General features: G+C 40.4%; 1 protein-coding gene across 1 annotated transcript in view; it reads left to right on the top strand.

Annotated features, from left to right (window-relative positions):
• tex9 (testis expressed 9) overlaps positions 1-19,412 on the top strand; it is a 49,460-nt gene that overhangs the window by 5,069 nt on the left and 24,979 nt on the right. The window contains exons 5-7 of the mRNA XM_078530339.1: positions 3,576-3,624; positions 11,630-11,694; positions 16,723-16,898. Of these exons, the coding sequence (XP_078386465.1) occupies positions 3,576-3,624; positions 11,630-11,694; positions 16,723-16,898 (290 nt within the window). The remainder of the gene's footprint in view (positions 1-3,575; positions 3,625-11,629; positions 11,695-16,722; positions 16,899-19,412) is intronic.

Below are 19,412 nucleotides of genomic sequence, written 5' to 3'. Positions count from 1 at the left end.
GCTACTCAACTCCATTCAAAATCTTACCATTTAAATGTATTTTGATGGTTACTCTTACTTTAAACTGTATTACTTTACATTTTCTATATTGCCAGCTGACTGCCCATCCTACTCATCTTTTTATGTCCTTCTGTAATGTTTCACACTCTTTGTCACAATGAGCTGTGCTCCCAATTTTGTGTCATCAGCAAATTTCAATATTATTACTTCAATTCTTAATTCCACATTATTTATCTTTATAGTAAATAAGAGCAACTTCAGCATGATCCCCTGTGGAATAACACACTACCCGAAGCTAGGAAACTTGATTTTCTTGACTTTCTAACCTCCATATATCTCCTTATTCATGTGGTCACATTTCCCTTAATTTTATGGGCCATTATATTTGGCATACTTCTCTTTTGTGGTACTTTATCAAATGATTTTTGAAAATCCATATGAACCATATCCAATGCATTTATGTTAACAATCCTCTGAATTACTTCAAAGAATTCTTGAATGCATGGTCTGCCATTTAGAAATTTGTGCTAATTGCTCATGATTCTCCAAGTGCTTGGTAATTAACCAATATTTTCCTTCAATTTCCTAGATCATCCCTGCCACCTCTTTTTGAAGAGGTGGGTCGTGTTTGCTACTCTAACCTTCTGTGGCGTAGTTTTCCTTTGACAGAATTTGAGAAACTTAGGCTGGGATTTTACCAAGGCAGTGGAGGGCACGCTATCGGGGCCATAAGTGGGAGTCATGACCCTGTTTCAGTGGATGGCAGAACCCAGGGCTGCATTTTACAGGTGGTAGCCAATTAAGTGGCTGTTGCTGGGCCTGCCATCCTATTAAAAATGGTGGCCCTCCTCCTGGAGCCGTCAGCCCAATTAGAGGGTTGGCAGCTCAGCAGCCTCACGAGGCGCAGTGGCCACTGTTGGGGCTGCACCTGGAGGAAGGGCACATATAGATGGACTTGGGTTGTCAAACCAAGGAAGTGGGATTGCCGGGACTAATCAATTAAGGCTCTGGTATTGGTTGGGGTGGGGATCGTTAGGTACAGGTGGTGCCAATGCCACAGGGGCAGTCATTGCTGTCTGGATTATCTTTGTGGGCTAAAGGGAAAGGTGCCAGGGTTTACTTGGCAGTTTCCCATATGGCAGAGGGACCCTCCTACTGCTGGTAAAATGCTAGCAGAGATAGGAAGTAGCTCAAATGGGCTCTGAGCCCACCATCCATGCCTTCTCATGGCATTTTGCCAGCCTTCCTGCCTCTGAGCTGTTCCCAAAGGCCTAGTAAAATTCAGCACTTATAGTTAGAGGCTGTGCTATTTCTTAAATAAAGTGCTGGAGAAACTCAGCAGTCTGGCAGCACCTGTGGAGAGAGAAACAAGTTTCAAATCGAATATGGCTCTTCAGAACTTTTTCTTCCCCAGTTTCTCTCAAGATCCAGGTTGTACACATTCAAGTCTTGGTGATTTGTCTACCTTTAGATTTGAGTCATTTCTCTCATGCCATCTCTGTGAGCAATAGCCTCCACTAACTGTTCTACGCCCACCTCATGTATAGCAATAGTCTCAATTTCCACTCTCTCTGATAACTGACGCAAAATGTAGTATTTCTGCCATTTCCTTACTCCCCTTTACAAGCTTTCCTCCTTCATCTCTGACTCACCTAGTGCTGTAAAAACAATATGTCTCACTTGCGGTTTTATTACACTGTCTGGGTGACACTTTCTTATCTTACATCAGCATACTTTTTTTATATGCAAATTTCTTGCACCAAATTTCTCCAACTACATGTCACTAATTATATAGACACAAACTATTTTTAATTCTGAATAATATAGGGATTTTGTCAAGTATTGGCAGGTGATGAATTAGAATTTTTTCAATTTATAAAAAGTCTTACGTTTATTTTTCCACCAGGAACTGGATTATGTTACAAAAACAAAAAGAGGTTTTGGTGAAAGTTCATCTATCTGAAATGTTAATTCTGTTTCTCTCTCCATATATGGGTCGGGACTTTGTCAGGCCGGTGAGGGTCTCACTGACTGGTTGGAGAACTGGCAGGAATACCCCCTCAGTTGCGTGGGGGAGTTCCCACGAAATCAAGTGACCTTCATGCACTTAAGTGACCACCATTGGGCCTTCCCTGCGATTCAGGGCCCCAGCGGTGAAAGTTCCACCCACAGACACTGCTGGCCAATCAGAGGTGTGCCATCATTAATGAGCCAACTTGATATCCCACCATCAGCAGTCGGAAATCCCATGTCAGCCCCTTCTGCCCTCCGACTTAATCGGGGGAGGTTTTGCCACTGCCGAGAGATTGAAACGGGATATCTCCCGTGATTTAGTGGACCCAGCCACCATGTTCCCCACCATGACAAGCTGCATTATATCCAGCCCATGCTGTCAGGATGGCTGAGCATTTTCAGGATTTTCTGCTTTTATTACCGATTTATGTTAGCTCATTGAGCTTTAATATTGTCTGACAACAATGGTATGTTTTTTTTTTGCTGCCTGTGTGGGAGGAACTAATAGAACAACAATGTGACCTATTTATTGCCCTTAAATTATAAAGTTTAGCCTAATTTCCATGAACCTATAAACAAGTAACCACGTGAGATCATCTTCTGCTTAGAAAAAGCATCATGGTACCATAAATTACACAGTTTACAGTATAAAGACTTTTGTGTTTATAATTCTCTACACGTTGGGTTACTGATCTCAGCAGTGCCCTTCTGTGTTTCTCGTCTGGTAAAGGCTCAGTGCTTATCCATAATGAGAGAAAGAAATTACAGAGACTTTTCACATCCGCTGTCGTACACCTTATTGTGACTGATTTCAAAGCAATACTGTTGAAAACATTGGAGCATGCCATCGCCCTGCCTCCATGACACAGCTGAGGATACTGATTTGATGTGTAGGAGATCCAGAAAAGGAAAAGGAAGAAAACACTTCAAAAACTTAGCATCCCAACCCTCAAATAAAGTTGTGTTCCATAGAATTTCTATCAATTTCTCTTCTAATATATCCGTTCTCCCATTTTCTGTATTTGAACACTGCTCATCACCACAGATCAGCCTTTAGATTAGATTGTATGGCTTAAGAGTTCAGCATGACCACTGTTACAGTGCTGTTTTATGTTCAGCTAATAGGAGGTGACATCTGAATGCAGAAACCAGATGGTGGTATGTTTTTTTTCTATCTCCTGAGATATCGGGCTTAACTGCCACATGATGTGCAACTCATGAGTCCAATTCTGACCTAACTAAACTCATCCAACCCTAGGAAAACTAATTTGAGTGATGCAGAAGCATGAACTCAAAAATAAACAGTGATCTTAAAGTTGAGAGTGAAGTGCTTGAGATATCAGATTGTTGCGTAATTGAATACAGTAATGTATATTGACTACAACTAATATGCCAACTTGTATTTAGTATCATTCCTCCTGTGCAGGATAACATCTAAGAGAATGAGTCACCACTTATGGTTGCTTTGTGTTTGAATGAGATAATTTCCCTATATATTTAACAATAATAGAGAACATTAATCAGAATAAAAATATGTATTAATACACTATTCTTTTTTCCAGAGAATTTGTTTCTTCTGATGGAGCATCTTTTGAAAATAAAGTAACAAAGGTATTGACATATCTGCTAAGCTTTTTCAGATATTGCACATCATACTTATTAGGCCTGGAAACAAATGTAATTTAACCTGAGAGCTGGCTTAGATAAAATTTTAAAGTTAATATTGATAAGAATCATTTAAATGTGTGAGTTATTAAAGATCTGGAAAACTTAAAATGTGTGTTAAAATTTGACACAAACTGTTTTTAAAAAATTTTCCTTCACTTGTGGCTCTCCTTTACACACTGATATAAGAAAAGGACAGGAAAAGACCATCAGGTCCAATAAGCCCAGCCCATTCAGATATTGTACAACCATATACACCATTTACTCACTCCTTAACCATGCAGTCTCCTGAAAGAGGCACAATTGTCTTTAATTTAGGAACATCTCTGAAATACTTCCTAACCTCCTAAGACAATTAAGCAAGGCTTAAGGAGACTATAGTAGCCCATTGCTAATCATCATCCCAGCTAAATAACAACTTAACCTTCCATAGCTGGAGATGCCCTGTTCACCCAGGAAGATATCAAGTTCCCTTTCAGCTGTGGCTCAGTTCATAGCACCCTCGCCTTTGAATCAGAGGGTTGTGGGTTCATGTCCCACTCCCGGAAACCAAGAACTGTGATTGTACTCGAAAGAGTTGCAATCTGTGACTGTTGATAACTCGAAAGAGTTTCAAAGGATGACAACAGTTCCATAATCACTGTGTGTTTGGTAGCCTGTCCATTGATACTACTTATCAATGTGCTAGGCTCTGGAAACATAAAGCAACTGGTCAGAACTAGAATCTTCTGCAGCTCAATTAATCATCATTTTGAGTCAAATAATTTGGCTCCCAAATATGTCTATACAAAAGAATCTGGTTGTGTAACATAGTATGGTTTGGAACTGCATTGGTACAGTGCTTTTGAAATGTGTAAACTGATAACAATACCTCAAGTTTATAATTTTTGTCCTTCTCTTTAAATTTCTTCATGGCCTTGCCCCTCCATACCCACCTCCCATTTTACAACCTCTGTTCCTCTGACCCTGACGTCTGGTGCCCCTTTGTTCCATTGTTGGCTTTGTTATCTTGAGCCTGCTGTTTCCCTCTAAACGATTTCCCCCCATCCACCTCCATGACTTCATTTAAAACTTTCCTTAAAACCTATCACCTTAATCAAGTTTTTGGTCACCTTTCCTAATCTCTCCTCCTTTGGGTTGGCATCCATTTTCTTCCCACTTGGGCAAAGGGCTTTGGCCTTAAAAGTATGATATAAATGCAAGTTTTCTAAGTGGATAGCTTCTAATTTCAGCCAGGTTTTCCAGGGAGACACTGATGTGGCGAGAGAAAAAAAACTGTTGACCGACCAAAGCAGGAGAAAAATAATTTACAAAAATAGGAAGTAAAAAAAAAGCTGTGCAAGCATGCTAGTGAGCGCCTGTTTCAATTGCTCTATTTATAGCAGAAATGTGAATGCTTGTAGAGCCGAGCATGCAAACTGCTCCACTCATCTGATTATTCCATTTTCATTTTTCATTTTGAAAAAACAGTGCAAATACACAGAACATTAAAATCTCAGATTTAAGTATTTTGCTGAGCCTGAATTGCCCCAAATTTTAGAAATACCGGCATCCCAAAATTGAAATTCTTATTGTTTTAATGCTATCTTGTGAACAAAACTGATTGTGTACAACGATCATTAATTAACTATTTTACAAGAGGCTTACTGAAAAGAGCCTAAAATGATAATTTAGTTAATTGAATAAATTTGTAATATTGTGACTTTACAGAATTAAGGTTCTTTTACTTTTTCTTACCTTTTCCCCAGTTCAAATGTGGTTCATTATATGTAAATCACCTTGACAGGTCCTGAGTGATGTGATAAAGTCCTATATAAATAGAAACTTGTTTGTTCATTGCTTTCCTGAAGATTGCGACTTAAGCTGGGCACAAGTCCATAGAAGCCTTCTGGTGCTTAATGTGTTCATGTCAATCCAGTACTGTTTTTAACCTAATGTAGGTTCATACTTCTCAGCAGGTGTTAGTAGCCAACACAGAATTTTAGTTAAAAGCGAAATACTGCGGATGCTGGAAATCTAGAACAAAAACAAAAATACCTGGAAAAACTCAGCAGGTCTGACAGCATCTGCGGAGAGGGATACAGTTAACGTTTCGAGTCCGAATGACTCTTCATCAGAACTAAGGAAAAATAGAAAAGAGGGGAAATATAAGGTGGTTTAAGGGGGGATGGGACAGGGAGAGCTGGATAGAGGGCCAGTGATAGGTGGAGATTGCCAAAAAATGTCATAGACAAAAGGACAAAGTGGTGTTGACGGTGGTGATATTAGCTAAGAAATGTGCTAATGGTGACATTAAAGGTAGAAAGCAGGACGAGCAAGGGGCAGAGGCCCTAGTGGGGGTGGGGTGGGGGGGGGATCAAAATAGGCTAAAAGGTAGAGATAAAACAATGGATGGAAATACGTTTAAAAATAATGGAAATAGGTGGGAAAAGAAAAATGTATATAAATTATTGGGAAAAGGGGGATCGGAAAGGGGATGAGGATGGAGGAGAGAGTTCATGACCTAAAGTTGTTGAATTCAATATTCAATCCGGAAGGCTATAAAGTACCTAGTCGGAAGATGAGGAGCTGTTCCTCCAGTTTGCATTGAGCTTCACTGGAACATTGCAGCAGGCCAAGGATGGACGTGTGGGCATGAGAGCAGGGTGGAGTGTTGAAATGGCAAACAACGGGGAGGTCTGGGTCATGCTTGCGGACAGACCGAAGGTGTTCCGCAAAGCGGTCACCCAGTCTGCGTTTGGTCTCTCCAATGTAGAGGAAACCGCATTGGGAGCAGCAAATGCAGTAGACTAAATTGAGGGAAGTGCAAGTGAAGTGCTGCTTCACTTGAAAGGAGTGTTTGTGCCTTTGGATGGTGAGGAGAGGGGAAGTGAAGGGGCAGGTGTTGCACCTTTTGCTGTTGCATGGGAAGGTGCCGTGGGAGGGGGTTGAGGTGTAGGGAGTGATGGGGGAGTGGACCAGGGTGTCCCGGAGGGAACTTTTAGTTACTGTTTTAGCCTTTTCTAGCCCAAAGGTATGAACAAAGAAAGACTTGCATTTATATAGCACCTTTCATGAACTCAACATCCTTACAGCCAATGCAGTATTTTTGAAGTGTAGTCACTGTTGTAATTTTGGAATAACAGCAAGGTCCCACAAACAGCGATGAGATAATGACCAGGTAATCTGTTTTAGTGATGTTGGTTGATGGATAAATATTGACAAGGACTCTCCTACTCTTCTTCAAAATCGTGATCTTTTATGTCCACCTGAGAGGGCGGACAGGTTTAGTATCTAATCTGAAAAACAGCACCTATGTCAGTGCTGGCCTAGATTTTGTTCTCGCGTTTCTGGAATGGGACTTGAACCCACAACCTTCTGACTGAGTGCTACTAATTGTAACACTCTCACTGTTACCCTTCCTGATAATGACTAATTCAATGCAGACTGGGATTATAACGTGGTGCCTTCCTCATTTGTATGGTCCAATACACCATCACTCATGGAGTTGCTGGGGAAAATCATGGTATCTGTGGTTTTACCATTAATCATTTCTTAATGCAAATCAGCATTTAGAGCTGTTAAAATATTGAAAGCAAAACTAAAGTATGTGGACTGCTGCAAGTGCAGTTGTAAAACTACTACAATGAGATAGGTTGTGTACTAATGATTAGCATTCACCTATTTTCTGACACAAATTACGAGTCCACAAAAGAATACAGCAGTCTGTGTTTGTTAAAAAAAACACTTCTATAATTGTGCATATTCTTGGGGATGGTAGCATAGTGGTTATGTTATGTACTAGTAATACAGAGGCCAGGACTAATGTTTTAGAGACATGTGTTCAAATCCCACCATGGTAGCTGGGGGAAGTTAAATTCAATTAATAAATCTGGAATAAAATGCTGGTCTCAAAAATGATCATGAAACTACTGGATTGTTATAAAAAGCCAATCTACTTAGCTAACGTCCTTCAGGAGAGGAAATCTGCCATCCTTACCCATTCTGGCTCTCATGAGACTCCAGATCCACAGCAATGTACTTCACTCTTAACTGCTGTCTGAAATGGCTTAGCAAGCTGCTCAGATGTATCAAACCGCTACAGAAAGCATTGTGGATGTACCAACATTATTTGGACTGCAGCGGTTCAAGAAGGCAGCTCACCTCAAGGGCAATTAGGAATGGGCAATAAATGCTGGCCTTGCCAGTGACACGCACATTACAAGAATGAATGAAACAAATTCCATGTGAAACTGCTATTAATCATTCTAGAGGATCAGTAATGTTTAGCACTCACTCTGCTGTAATTTAAACATTACAATATTTTTGTGTACCCATGTGAAAAAACAACTCCATAATTTATCCAATGAGTGAATGATGGTCACGAACCTGAGAACAATATTTGTAGTAATAATAGGCAATCATGCTAGAGGCTCCAAAATCAGCAGATAATCCTATCTCAATGTATATGATGCTCAAATTTCTCCATGAATAGATTACAGAGACAAGCATTTAAAACTCCTACCCCAACCTGCTTTCTATAGCTCTGCTTAAATACTAATGGATACCCTGTGATGTTACAAAAATAAAGATTGGGTATTTGCACATTGCAGTTATATAAATAAAGGTACCTTCTCTCTGGTATGACACTATGCAAGACAAATACAGTAGGTGTAATAAAGAAACACAGAATAAAAGATACATAAAATGTGTGTTACATGAAGTTATATATAAAACCTAAGTATATTACATTACATAAAATATAGGTTGGATATAAATATATCTAATGAATTAAAATATCTACTTATTGTAAATACATGTCCAATTGTATATCTAAATTTATTCAATTACAAATGTTTATCACGAACTCCAATGTAATTAAATGTAGAATTGTAAGTATCTTTTTAATTAACATTTTTGTATCTGGCTTTCATCCATAGAGTGAGTTTTTAATTGAATTTCATCAGGTGCAAAGTAGACTTGATTTATTTCAAATCTGAAATAAAAATAGAAAATACTGGACATGCACAGTCAGTCAAGCAGCATCTGTGGAAGGAGAAACAGAATTAATGTTTTAGGTTGATGACCTTTCTTAAGAACTAGGAAAAGTTAGAAATGTAAAAGGTTTTGAGCAAGGGCTGAGTGGGACAAGGACAGGAGGAAGGTCTGTGATAGGGTGGAAGACAGTTGAGATTGAGTGACAGAAGAGTTAGTCCTACAAGGCCAAAGGGAATGTTGAAGGGGCAGGAAAGAACGTGAAGAAACAAAAGATGTGCTTAGAGCAGGTGTGCTGCTGTTTGAAAGCAAAATTAAGAGAAAACCGAAACATGCAAAGAAAAGGAAACAGATGAAGTTACAGAGTTTACAGCTTGAAATTGTTGAACTCAATGTTGAGTCCAGAAGGTTGTAAAAAGTGCCTGATGAAAAGATGAGGTGCTGTTTCTCAGGCTTACGTTGAGCTTCACTGGAACAGTGCAGCAAGCCAAGGACAGAGCTGTCAGCTGGAGAGCAAGGTGGAGATTTAAAATGACAGGCCATCAGAAGCTCATTGTTATGTTTGCGGACTGAATGGAAGTGTTCTGCAAAGCGATCCTCCATCTGTTTTGGGCTCCCCAGTATAGAGGAAACCATATTGTGAGCAGTGAATACAGAAGACTAAATTGAAAGAAGTACGCGTAAATTGCTGCTTCACCAGCAAGGAATGTTTGGAGCCTTGGATGGTGAAATGGTGAGCAGAGGGGATGTAAAAGGGCAGGTGTTACATCTCTTGCGTTTGCACAGAAAGGTGCTGTGGGGAGGGAACACGTTGGGGGTGATTGAGGTTTGAATTTTTGTTTTTTCACTACCCTTCTTTAACATTCACTAAAGCACAATACATAAGTAAAGGAAACCACCTTAAAAAAGATCAAATCAGTCTTTTCTTCCAGCCTTTTAAAAGGCCACATTGGTTCTTCATGCAACCCAGTACACCCTGTTAAAATAAAATTTATATAAATATAAAACACATGGGGAGAAAAAGAGAATCACTAAACTTACACATTCCATATTAGAACCATTGGCCGGGATTCTGGTTAGAGAACAGCCTTGGATCTCTCGCCAGTTCCTTGGGGGAGGCCTGATGGAATCAAGTGTCCTTTAGGCACTTAACTGACCACCATTGTGCCTTCCCCACGATTGAATCCCACTTGCTGAGAGCAGGAAGCTGGTGGCGTAGTTTCAATGTCACTGAACCAGTAATCCAGAGGCTCAAGCTAATGCTCTGGGGACACGTGTTCAAATACCACCACAGCAGCTTGTGAAATTTAATTTGTTTTTGATTTTAAAAAAATCTGTAATTGAAAGCAACTCTCAGTAATCGTGACCATGAAACTATCATTGATTGTTGTAAAAGCCCATTGACTTCACTATTGTCCTATAGGGAAAGAAATCTGCCATCCTTATCTGCTCTGGCCAAACGTGACTCCAGACCCACAGCAATGTGGTTGAGTCTTAGCTGTCCTCTGAAATGGCCTAGCAAGCCACTCAATTCAAAGGTAATTAGGGATGGGCAACAAATGCTGGCCTTGCCAGCAATGTCCACATCCAATGAAAGAGTTTTTTAAAAAGCTGCTGACCAAGCAGAGGCCAGTCAGCAGTGGCAGCTGGCAGCAATGCCCCCACCAGAGGTCCAGAATCATTGTGGGACTCCAGACCAAAGGTGAATAAAGGCGGATTGCAAGCAGAGGGGAAGGGGGGGGGCTCTGAGGCAAGGTTGGGGAGGGTAGATGCCATTAAATGAGGGACCGTGGGGGAAGAGAAAAAAAAAGTAGCGGGTAGGCGCTAAAGGGTTATTTTCTGGTTGGCGAGATGTAGCGAGTGGTGTGCCACAGGGATTAGTGCTGGGGCCTCAAATTTTTACAATTTATATAAATGACTTGGATCAAGGGACCGAAGGTATGGTTGTTAAATTTGTTGATGACACAAAGATAGGTAGGAAAGTAAGTTATGAAAAGGATATAAAGAGACTACAAATGGTTATAGATAGGTTAATTGAGTGGGCAAAGATCTGGCAAATGGAGTATAATGTGAGAAAATGTGAAATTGTCCATTTTGGCAGGAAGAATAAAAAAGCATATTATCTAAATGGTGAGAGATTGCAGAGCTCTGAGATGCAGAGGGATGTCCTAGTGCATAAGTATAAAAAGTTAGAATGCAGGTACAGCAAGTAATTAGGAAAGCTAATAGAATGTTCTCATTTGTTGTGAAGGGAATTTAATACAAATGTAGGGAATTATGCTTCAGTTATACAGAACATTGGTGAGACTACATCTGGAGTACTGTGTGCAGTATTAGTCTCCTTATTTAAGGAAGGATGTAAATGTGTTGGGGGTGGCACGGTGGCGCAGCGGTTAATGCTGCTGTCGCACAACTCCAAGGACTTGGGTTCAATCCTGACCTCGGGTGTCTGTCTGTGTGAAGTTCTCCCTGTGTCTGTGTGGGTTTCTGCCAAGTGCACCGGTTTCCTCCCACTGTCCAAAGACGGGTGGATTGGCTATGGTAAATTGTCGCCCAATGTGTGTGTCTGTGTGTGTGCGTGTGAACGTGTTCCCTGTGATGGACTGGCGTCCCATCCTGGGTGTACTCTGCCTAGCGCCCATTGCCTGTCGGACCCCAAATTGGATGAAGCGGTTCTGGAAAAGTGAGTGAGTGAGTTAATGCAGCAGTTCAAGAATGTGGTTCACCATCACCATCTCGAAGCCAAATAGGAATAGGCAACAAATGCTGAGTGACACTCACATCTCACAAGCAAATAAAATAGCCAAAAAAAAGAAGAAACTTGTAATGTACCAACTGTTTACCTACTGGCATGATAATCTATATCAATATGACAATCTATTATGTGTCAAAATAACCCAAAAAAATAAGAAACGGTCAACCGTTTGATGAGACTAATTGTCGTTTTTTACTTTGTGTGCTTTGGAACAAAAATAAGGCTGGATTGAAAAACACACAGCGAAGCAGACCAAATTCAGCAAATAAGGGAAAGAAATTGACAAGGTAAAGTTTTCACTATCTCAATACCATAAATCTAATTTACTATTCAGTATTTGTAAAACCCAGTAAACAAATTATAATTTGTGCACTGCATATTAATATTAACATGTGTTAAGCACATTTTGTACTGCAATGATACTAAAAATATATTTTTATTTCACTTATGGACTGTTCTGTGCTACCTGCATTGAACAGAAGTGCAGGATGGAAAGGGAAGAAGTGGCTGAAAGTTGTGGGGATTAAAGGCTATGATTCAAAAGACAATTTTTTATTTTTTTTCACAGAATCACAGAATTGTTACGGTGCAGAAGGAGGCCATTCTGCCCATCGTGTTTGCACCAGCTCTCCAAAAGAGCATCATGACTTAGTGCCATTCTCCTGCTTTTTCCCCATACACATTGTTTCTATTCAAATAATCATCTGTTGCTCTCTTGAATGCCTTGAATGAACCTGTCTGCACCATACTTCCAGTCAGTGCATTCCAGACTCAAACCACTTGCTGTGTGAATTTTTTTTTCTCATAACACGTTTGCTCTTTTGCAAGTCACTTTAAATCTGTGCTCTCTCGTTCTTGATCCCTTGACAAGCGGGAAAAGTTCCTCCCTATCTACTCTATCCAGTCCCTCATGATTTTGAATACCGCTATCAAATCTCCTCTTATCCTTCTCACCAAGGAGAACAGTCCCAACCTCTCCAATCTATCTTCATAACTCAAGTTTCTCATCCCCGATTAACCTTTTCAGAAATATAGAACATGGTCCTCACCTTACTGTAGTTTTGTTATAGAAGGGTTGACAGTATAGGAGCCATAAAATGTGTGATAGCGATGTCTTCCATAATGTCTTGGGGATTTTGCTGACTGTTCCTTATTTTTTGAATTATTTTGACACATAATAGATTGTCATATTGATATAGATTATCATGCCAGTAGGTAATCTTGACTAGTATACACTGATATGATTTCCTAATTGTGTTCCTACAATGATCCTTTGCTTTTGTGCTATTTATTCTCCAGTTTGTTACATTTATTCGCTTCTTTAGATGCATCCATATATGGCCATACCTAGAGCAGATGTTTGCCGAAACCATTTAATCAATTATATATATATATAAAAAAAACCATTCACTAAGAAATATGTAAAAACAGCAGACCCATTTTCAATCTGACTTTTTCTCTGCTGTTAACCTGACTGAGAGCAGGAATTCACCAAGGATGAAATTGTTAGTTCAAATCTACATCCTACCTCGCTGTGATGGAGTATGCTGGTACATTAGTGCACTGGGCTTGGAGGTGAATACTTTAAGTGTTTTGCATTTAAGCAAGTAAAATAGGTTAAGTTAGAAATGTATCATCAGAGTGAAGGCAAAAATTAAATTTGATATTTATTCATTTCTATGCCCTCCTGTGCAGTCCAATTGTACAGTACTTTTGGATATGTTCTTAAATATGACTGTTTAAGTTAAAATTCAGCATTTTATAAATAACTACTTTTTCTGCTTGATAGATTTTTGCTTTACAATGTGTGTGCTATTGTGATTACGGTACTAATTCTTTACACTTCTTTCAGTAAAGTTTCAGTATAAATAGATGCATTGTTAGATCATTTATGTGCTATAAAATGTAAAACATTTTTGTGAGGAGAGCAGTAAGATTGGAACTTTGTGACAATTTTAATCTAGAGATAAAAGTAAAAATGTGTTTAACTTGTGTAACAATTTAGATACAAGTAGCATGCTCATTTAGCCACTTTAACATTGAAAATAATTGCACAATAGTTCTTCTCAAAAAAAGTCACATTAAGGGTACTGTGACATATTGGATCACTTACAGAAACTGCACAGTAATGGGGCATGGAATTGATTACCAATTCCTGTGAATTCCCAGTCTCATCTAGTTGCTGGGGGAGATGCTAAGCAATGTCCAATCAGGGAGGAGTAAAATTACATATGTGGCTTTCATTGGGACACTTTTGTACAGCTCTGGTCAGGTAAGAGCACTGCCTACGTGATAGGTACAGTAATTTGAGGAATTGCTAAGAATCATGAGTCCAATGCAAGATTTTGCCAAACAACAATTAAAGATTAACTTAGCATCTCTTACTTTTTAGTTAGCAACCTGGGAAACCTTAGGGCATGTTCTTGCACTGTACAGTTTTTTACACGTCCCTGGCTTTGCTTGGTTCACTTTAGTGCAGCTGATAATTTAGAAAGGTCTGATCCCACACTGCTGCTCCTTCATTGGTGGATAAATCTTAAATCCATCAATGAGAAACAGCAAAGAGAACCAGTTCAATCCTGCTAGATTCAAACACCTGATGCCAGCGGCATAAAAATAATTCAATGCATATGTGGACAACAGATTTTTCTTTAAATTTACTTAGTGATATTTCAAACAATCTCTTCAGACTGCTGAGTATTTAATAGGAGGGAAACTTTGGCTAAAACAGGATAATGAATGGACAGAGGGTTGCAAGAGATTGTAAAACTAGGGACACTACCATGGCTTTGCAGGCTAATAGAAAAGACGTGAGCTACTTATAGTCCATGGACCATAGTTTAATTACTGTTGACCTATACGAAGGCTTAACAGTTTAATGCATACTATAACAGCATAGTCATTACACTAAACTCTGGATTGCTGTGTGCATTTTCCATTTATAGCAATTTATGGCTGGTCTCCAGCCCAAATACTATTTTGTTGGCGGTTGTCCCACAGCCCTTAACAGACATCTTGTAAAGTCAAAATAAAAGCAAAATACTGCGGATGCTGGAAATCTGAAACAAATACAAAAATAGCTGGAAAAACTCAGCAGGTCTGACAGCATCTGCGGAGAGGAATACAGTTAACATTTCGAGTCCATATGACTCTTCAACAGAACCATACTTCTGATGAAGAGTCATATGGACTCGAAATGTTAACTGTATTCCTCTCCGCAGATGCTGTCAAACCTGCTGAGTTTTTTCAGCTATTTTTGATCTTGTAAAGTCAGCCTTTCTTGGAAAAGGGTAGATCGAATTTGGGAAGCCGAAATGGCATTTGGTGAATCAAATGACAATTAGGTTAATTTGTCAAAAGCACATTCACATGTCCGAAAAGCCAAATGTTTTACTGAGATTATGAATTTTTGAAATAAGTGAAAATACTTCTGATTTTCATTTGATTTCACTCCATAAATTCAAACTGGATATGTTACAATTTGATGCTAAAACACTGTATACAACTGGATTATGGATTATATTCTTAGACTGAGATTTGTATATGTTTTATACTTATTCTATTGTACATAATTATAGTAATTAAGCCACTAAGTTCTATGGTGCAATATTTGCTAAACGTTTAACATTTTACCCAGATGAATATTTCTTCACTGCTCTTGTATAGAGTCATAGAGGTCTACAGCACAGAAAAAAGCCCTTCGGCCCTTCAACCCATTGTACTTGATTTTTCCTTAACCATTTATATTTTGGAGAGACGTAGTGGGAATTTTAACATGGGTGAGTGGGTAGGATTGTGTGAGGGTTGGGATTAAATGAGAAAAAACTTCGAGTGCATCAGGAAAGCGGCTGCAACACACTGACTTCTGGGTTTTACTGAGGCGGGACAAGGGGTGGGCAGCTAAGCAGGCTCCAGGATATAGGTTGGCATTTTAAATGTGCTAATGAGACTGAAAGCTTCAGATTTAACCTGCTTTGCAGTTTAACTATGTGGTTGGCTGGATTTTACAGCTAACAAGGCGAGGACAGCCTTGAGAGAAAGCAAGTGCCTTCACAGCACTCTATGTGGGCTCGGAGAAGCAGGGTTTCCTTCCAGCCCCGCAGTTCCTTTATCATCAGGTGATCAATCCCCTCCCTCCCAAGATCGGGGATTGGACCTTGCAGGGTTGTGGATGGGACTTATTTGGTCCAACAACCTTCTCTGAAGTGCTCCAGGCCAGACTGGAAGCCAAGTCAATGAGGCTGACTTTCAGCCAGAAATTGCATATTGTGGAGTTCCTGACTTTCAGGTTTTCTGTGTCGCCCCCTCAAGGCTGAGTTAGACAGATTTTTGACCTACAAAGGAGCCAACGGTTATGAGAGACACACAGGAAAATGGAGTTAAGGCCTCAGTCAGATCAGCTATGATCTTACTGAATGATGGAGCAGGCTCGAGGGCCCAAATGGTCTGCTGCTGCTCCTATTCCTAGGCTTGGGATTTTTCCTATGGCTGGTGGGGGTGGGCGGGGAGCCGATTGCCACCCGTGATCGGCTGTGCGCCAACATTTTAGGCAGGCCAGCCAATTAAGGCCTGCCCAGTGTAACATGCAGCCGGTAGCACTTAGCGCTTCCTGTGGGTGCAGGAGGGAGAACCGAGGCCTGCAGTCTTTCGCACATGTGCGCAAAGGAGCGCAGTAACCTCCCTGAGGCACATAACTGCCTCAGGGAGATTGAATCATTATGAGTATTAATAAAGAATAGATTTAAAAATCTATTCGAACATGTACCCTCAGGTGACTGTATCACAAGTTGGGACATGTTTGTAAAGATGGGAAAATTTGTGTATTTGTTTTATAAAAGCTTCAGGAAACCTCATCCCGCCCGTGGATGAGGTTTCCTGAAAAATGTGACGGCTACTTGGGCTTTTCGCCTGCCCGCCAACCTTAAGGTTGGATGGCAGCGTTCTGAACTATTTTAATTACTTCCTTCATGGCCTTAGTAGGCTGTTGACAATTTGGGGGGGCGTGCAGCCACCTTTGGCGCGCGCCTGCTGAATGAAATATCGAGATGACACACGATGACGTCAGGATGCATGCCCGACGTCATCGTGCGTCATTTTACGCATTGGCGTGTCGAGCCCATCCCTGCCCACACCGACCGGAAGATTCAGCCCCTAGTCTTCTAATGTTCCCTATGGCCCACCGCTCCCAGCATGTCAACAAGTAAAGGGTTCCTCCTCCCCAGTGTTAAATATGTTAATTCCAGAAGAGCAAAATCATATTCTGAACTGGAGATAGAAAATTAAATACTAAAACATTTCATTCTTTTAATTTTTAGTGCTAAACACAAAACTATTGAATTACATGTAGCTGATGATGTTGCAGTTCCAGAGGACTTTTCAAATTTCTCCCTTGAAAAGACAATTAGTAAAATTGAAGGTCAACTGGAGGATGGCTCTCCTGCAGATGTGGAAAATGAGGTAATGCCCAGCATAGGCAATGAAATGGGCACAGGTGAGTTTGAATGCATTGCGTTGCTATTTCTCTGCATTAGGCAATTCAGTTGTCAAAAAGCTTCATTATTCTTTAAAAAAAAACAACTTTCAGTAGAGTAAACTTATCAAAAACACTTCAAGTAGTTACTAAAACTGAGTGGATGAATTATGATAAAATTGCACCACCAGATTTGCATTCTAAGTTTCGGGTTTCAGATAATGTCATAGAAATTGGGTCACATTTCATGGATTTAAGAAACCACAGAAGCTTTATTTCTACATTCAATCAGGTTCAATTAAATGATTGAAGATTTGGGCTAATTAATTTTATAATTGAACATCACCAACATTAATCTGAAGTGAGAAAGAACGAGAGATTGTTTTTGTTTTGCAGCTCCTTATTGGGCAGCTTGGGAAAACAGATATTGCAAATTAAATAGTTTAGAAATATACAGCAGCTATGAGGCTGTTCTGGTGTTCAATGCGGTCAATTCTAAAACTTCATTTTATTCTAACCCTCGCTTCCGTAACCTTACTATGAAAACAGGCCATTTACCAAAATGGTTATAAAAAGAAGTTTCAAGTCACCAGCCAGTGCAGAAGCCTTTCATATGCAAGCTTGTCCAAACAAAAATCAAACCGTCATTATAATGTTCATCACTAGTAGGTTATTTCAGAAAAGCATTTTAGGGTCCACAGCATCATTGCAACTGTTCACATATATAACAAGAAAAGGAACATGTGAGGCAACAGAAAGTATTAAAATAACCATGTTCTTACAAGCACTGGAGCAAATGTAGATGATAGCCTGCTTGTTCTTTGCAGTAAGCCACTGAAGATCAGTAAAATAGTTATTTTTCCTAAAGCAAGTGCATGTTAAATAATTGGAACACCTAAAACAGAGTTTTAATAATTGTTCAAGATTTTAGAACAGGAGCACTGAATTGGTTATTTTTTCCCTTTTTCTGCCAAATTCCTCTTCCATTCTTTGTCTCTTCTTCCTCCTCTCATAATGGCATTGACTTATTTATGACTCCACAAGCATTGCCTACCCTCTAATATTTCACCTGAGTGTTGGTGTGCTATGTGACCATCACAGCCAAGCTTGATCCTGCCCTCTGCGGATGTCCTTACAATTTGTTTATTTTACCCCAACCAAACTCAGGAATGTCTCACAGCCGAGTCAAGCAACAGCCTGACATGGTCATCCTCACGGAATCATACCTTACAGATAATGTCCCAGACACCACCATCACCATCCCTGGGTATGTCCTGTCCCACTGGCAGGACAGACCCAGCAGAGATGGTGGCACAGTAATATACAGTCGGGAGGAAGTTGCCCTGGGTCTCCCCAGCAACGACTGTGGACCCCATGAAGTCTCATGGCATCAGGTCAAACATGGGCAAGGAAACCTCCTTCTGATTACCACCTACCACTCTCCTTCAACTGATGAATCAGTGCTCCTCCATGTTGAACACCACTATGGAGGAAGCACGGAGGGTGGCAAGGGCACAGAATGTACTCCAGTAGCCATATAAATACTGTGGTTACGAGAGCAGGTCAGAGGCTAGGAATTGTGCGACGAGTAACTCACCACCTGACTCCCCAAAGCCTGTCCACCATCTACAAGGAACAAGTCAGGATGTGATGGAATACGCCCCACTTGCCTGGATGAGTGCAGCTCCCACAACACTCAAGAAGCTTGACACCATCCCGGATAAAGCAGCCCGTTTGATTGGCACCACATACACAAAGATTCACTCCCTCCACCACTGACGCACAGTAGTAACAGTGTGTACCATCTACAAGATGCACTGCAGGAATTCACCAAGGCTCCTTCGACAGCACCTTCCAAACCTACCATCTAGAAGGACAAGGGCAGCAGATAGATGGGAACACCACCACCTGGAAGTTTCCCTCCCAGTCACTCATCATCTTGACTTGGAAATATATCGTCGTTCCTTCACTGTCGCTGGGTCAAAAACCTGGAACTCCCTTCCTAACAGCACTGTGGGTGTACCTACACCATATGGATTGCAGCAGTTAAAGATGGCAGCTCACCACCACCACCTCAGAGGCAACTAGGGATAGGCAATAAATGCTGGCCCAGCCAACGAAGCCCACATCCCCTGAATGAATAAAAACAAATGAATACTGAGATAAAGGCAAAATACTGCGGATGCTGGAAATCTGAAACAAAAGCAGAAAATACTGGAAAAGCTCTGCAAGCCTGACAGCTTTTTTGGAGGGAGCAACAGTGTTGATGTTTTGAGTCTGTATGACTCTTCTTCAGAGCTAAAGGGAAGTAGAAATGTGATTAAATTTATACTGTTTAAGGTGGGAGGTGGAGCAGGTGAAGCTGGATAGAAGGCCAGCAATAGGTGGTGGAAAAGGAGAGATTGACAAAGATGTCATGAACAAAAGGACAAAGGGAGTGTCAGTGGTAATGGTAAGGGTTAAAAAAGATGCTGATAGTGGCAAAGGTAAGAAAGCAGAATGGGATTATAGCAGAACAAGGGTAAGATCTCTGAA

This window comes from Cetorhinus maximus, chromosome 26 (genome assembly GCF_964194155.1).
Source record: "Cetorhinus maximus chromosome 26, sCetMax3.hap1.1, whole genome shotgun sequence".
NCBI lineage: Eukaryota > Metazoa > Chordata > Chondrichthyes > Lamniformes > Cetorhinidae > Cetorhinus > Cetorhinus maximus.
This window is presented reverse-complemented; position numbering and strand designations above follow the sequence as displayed.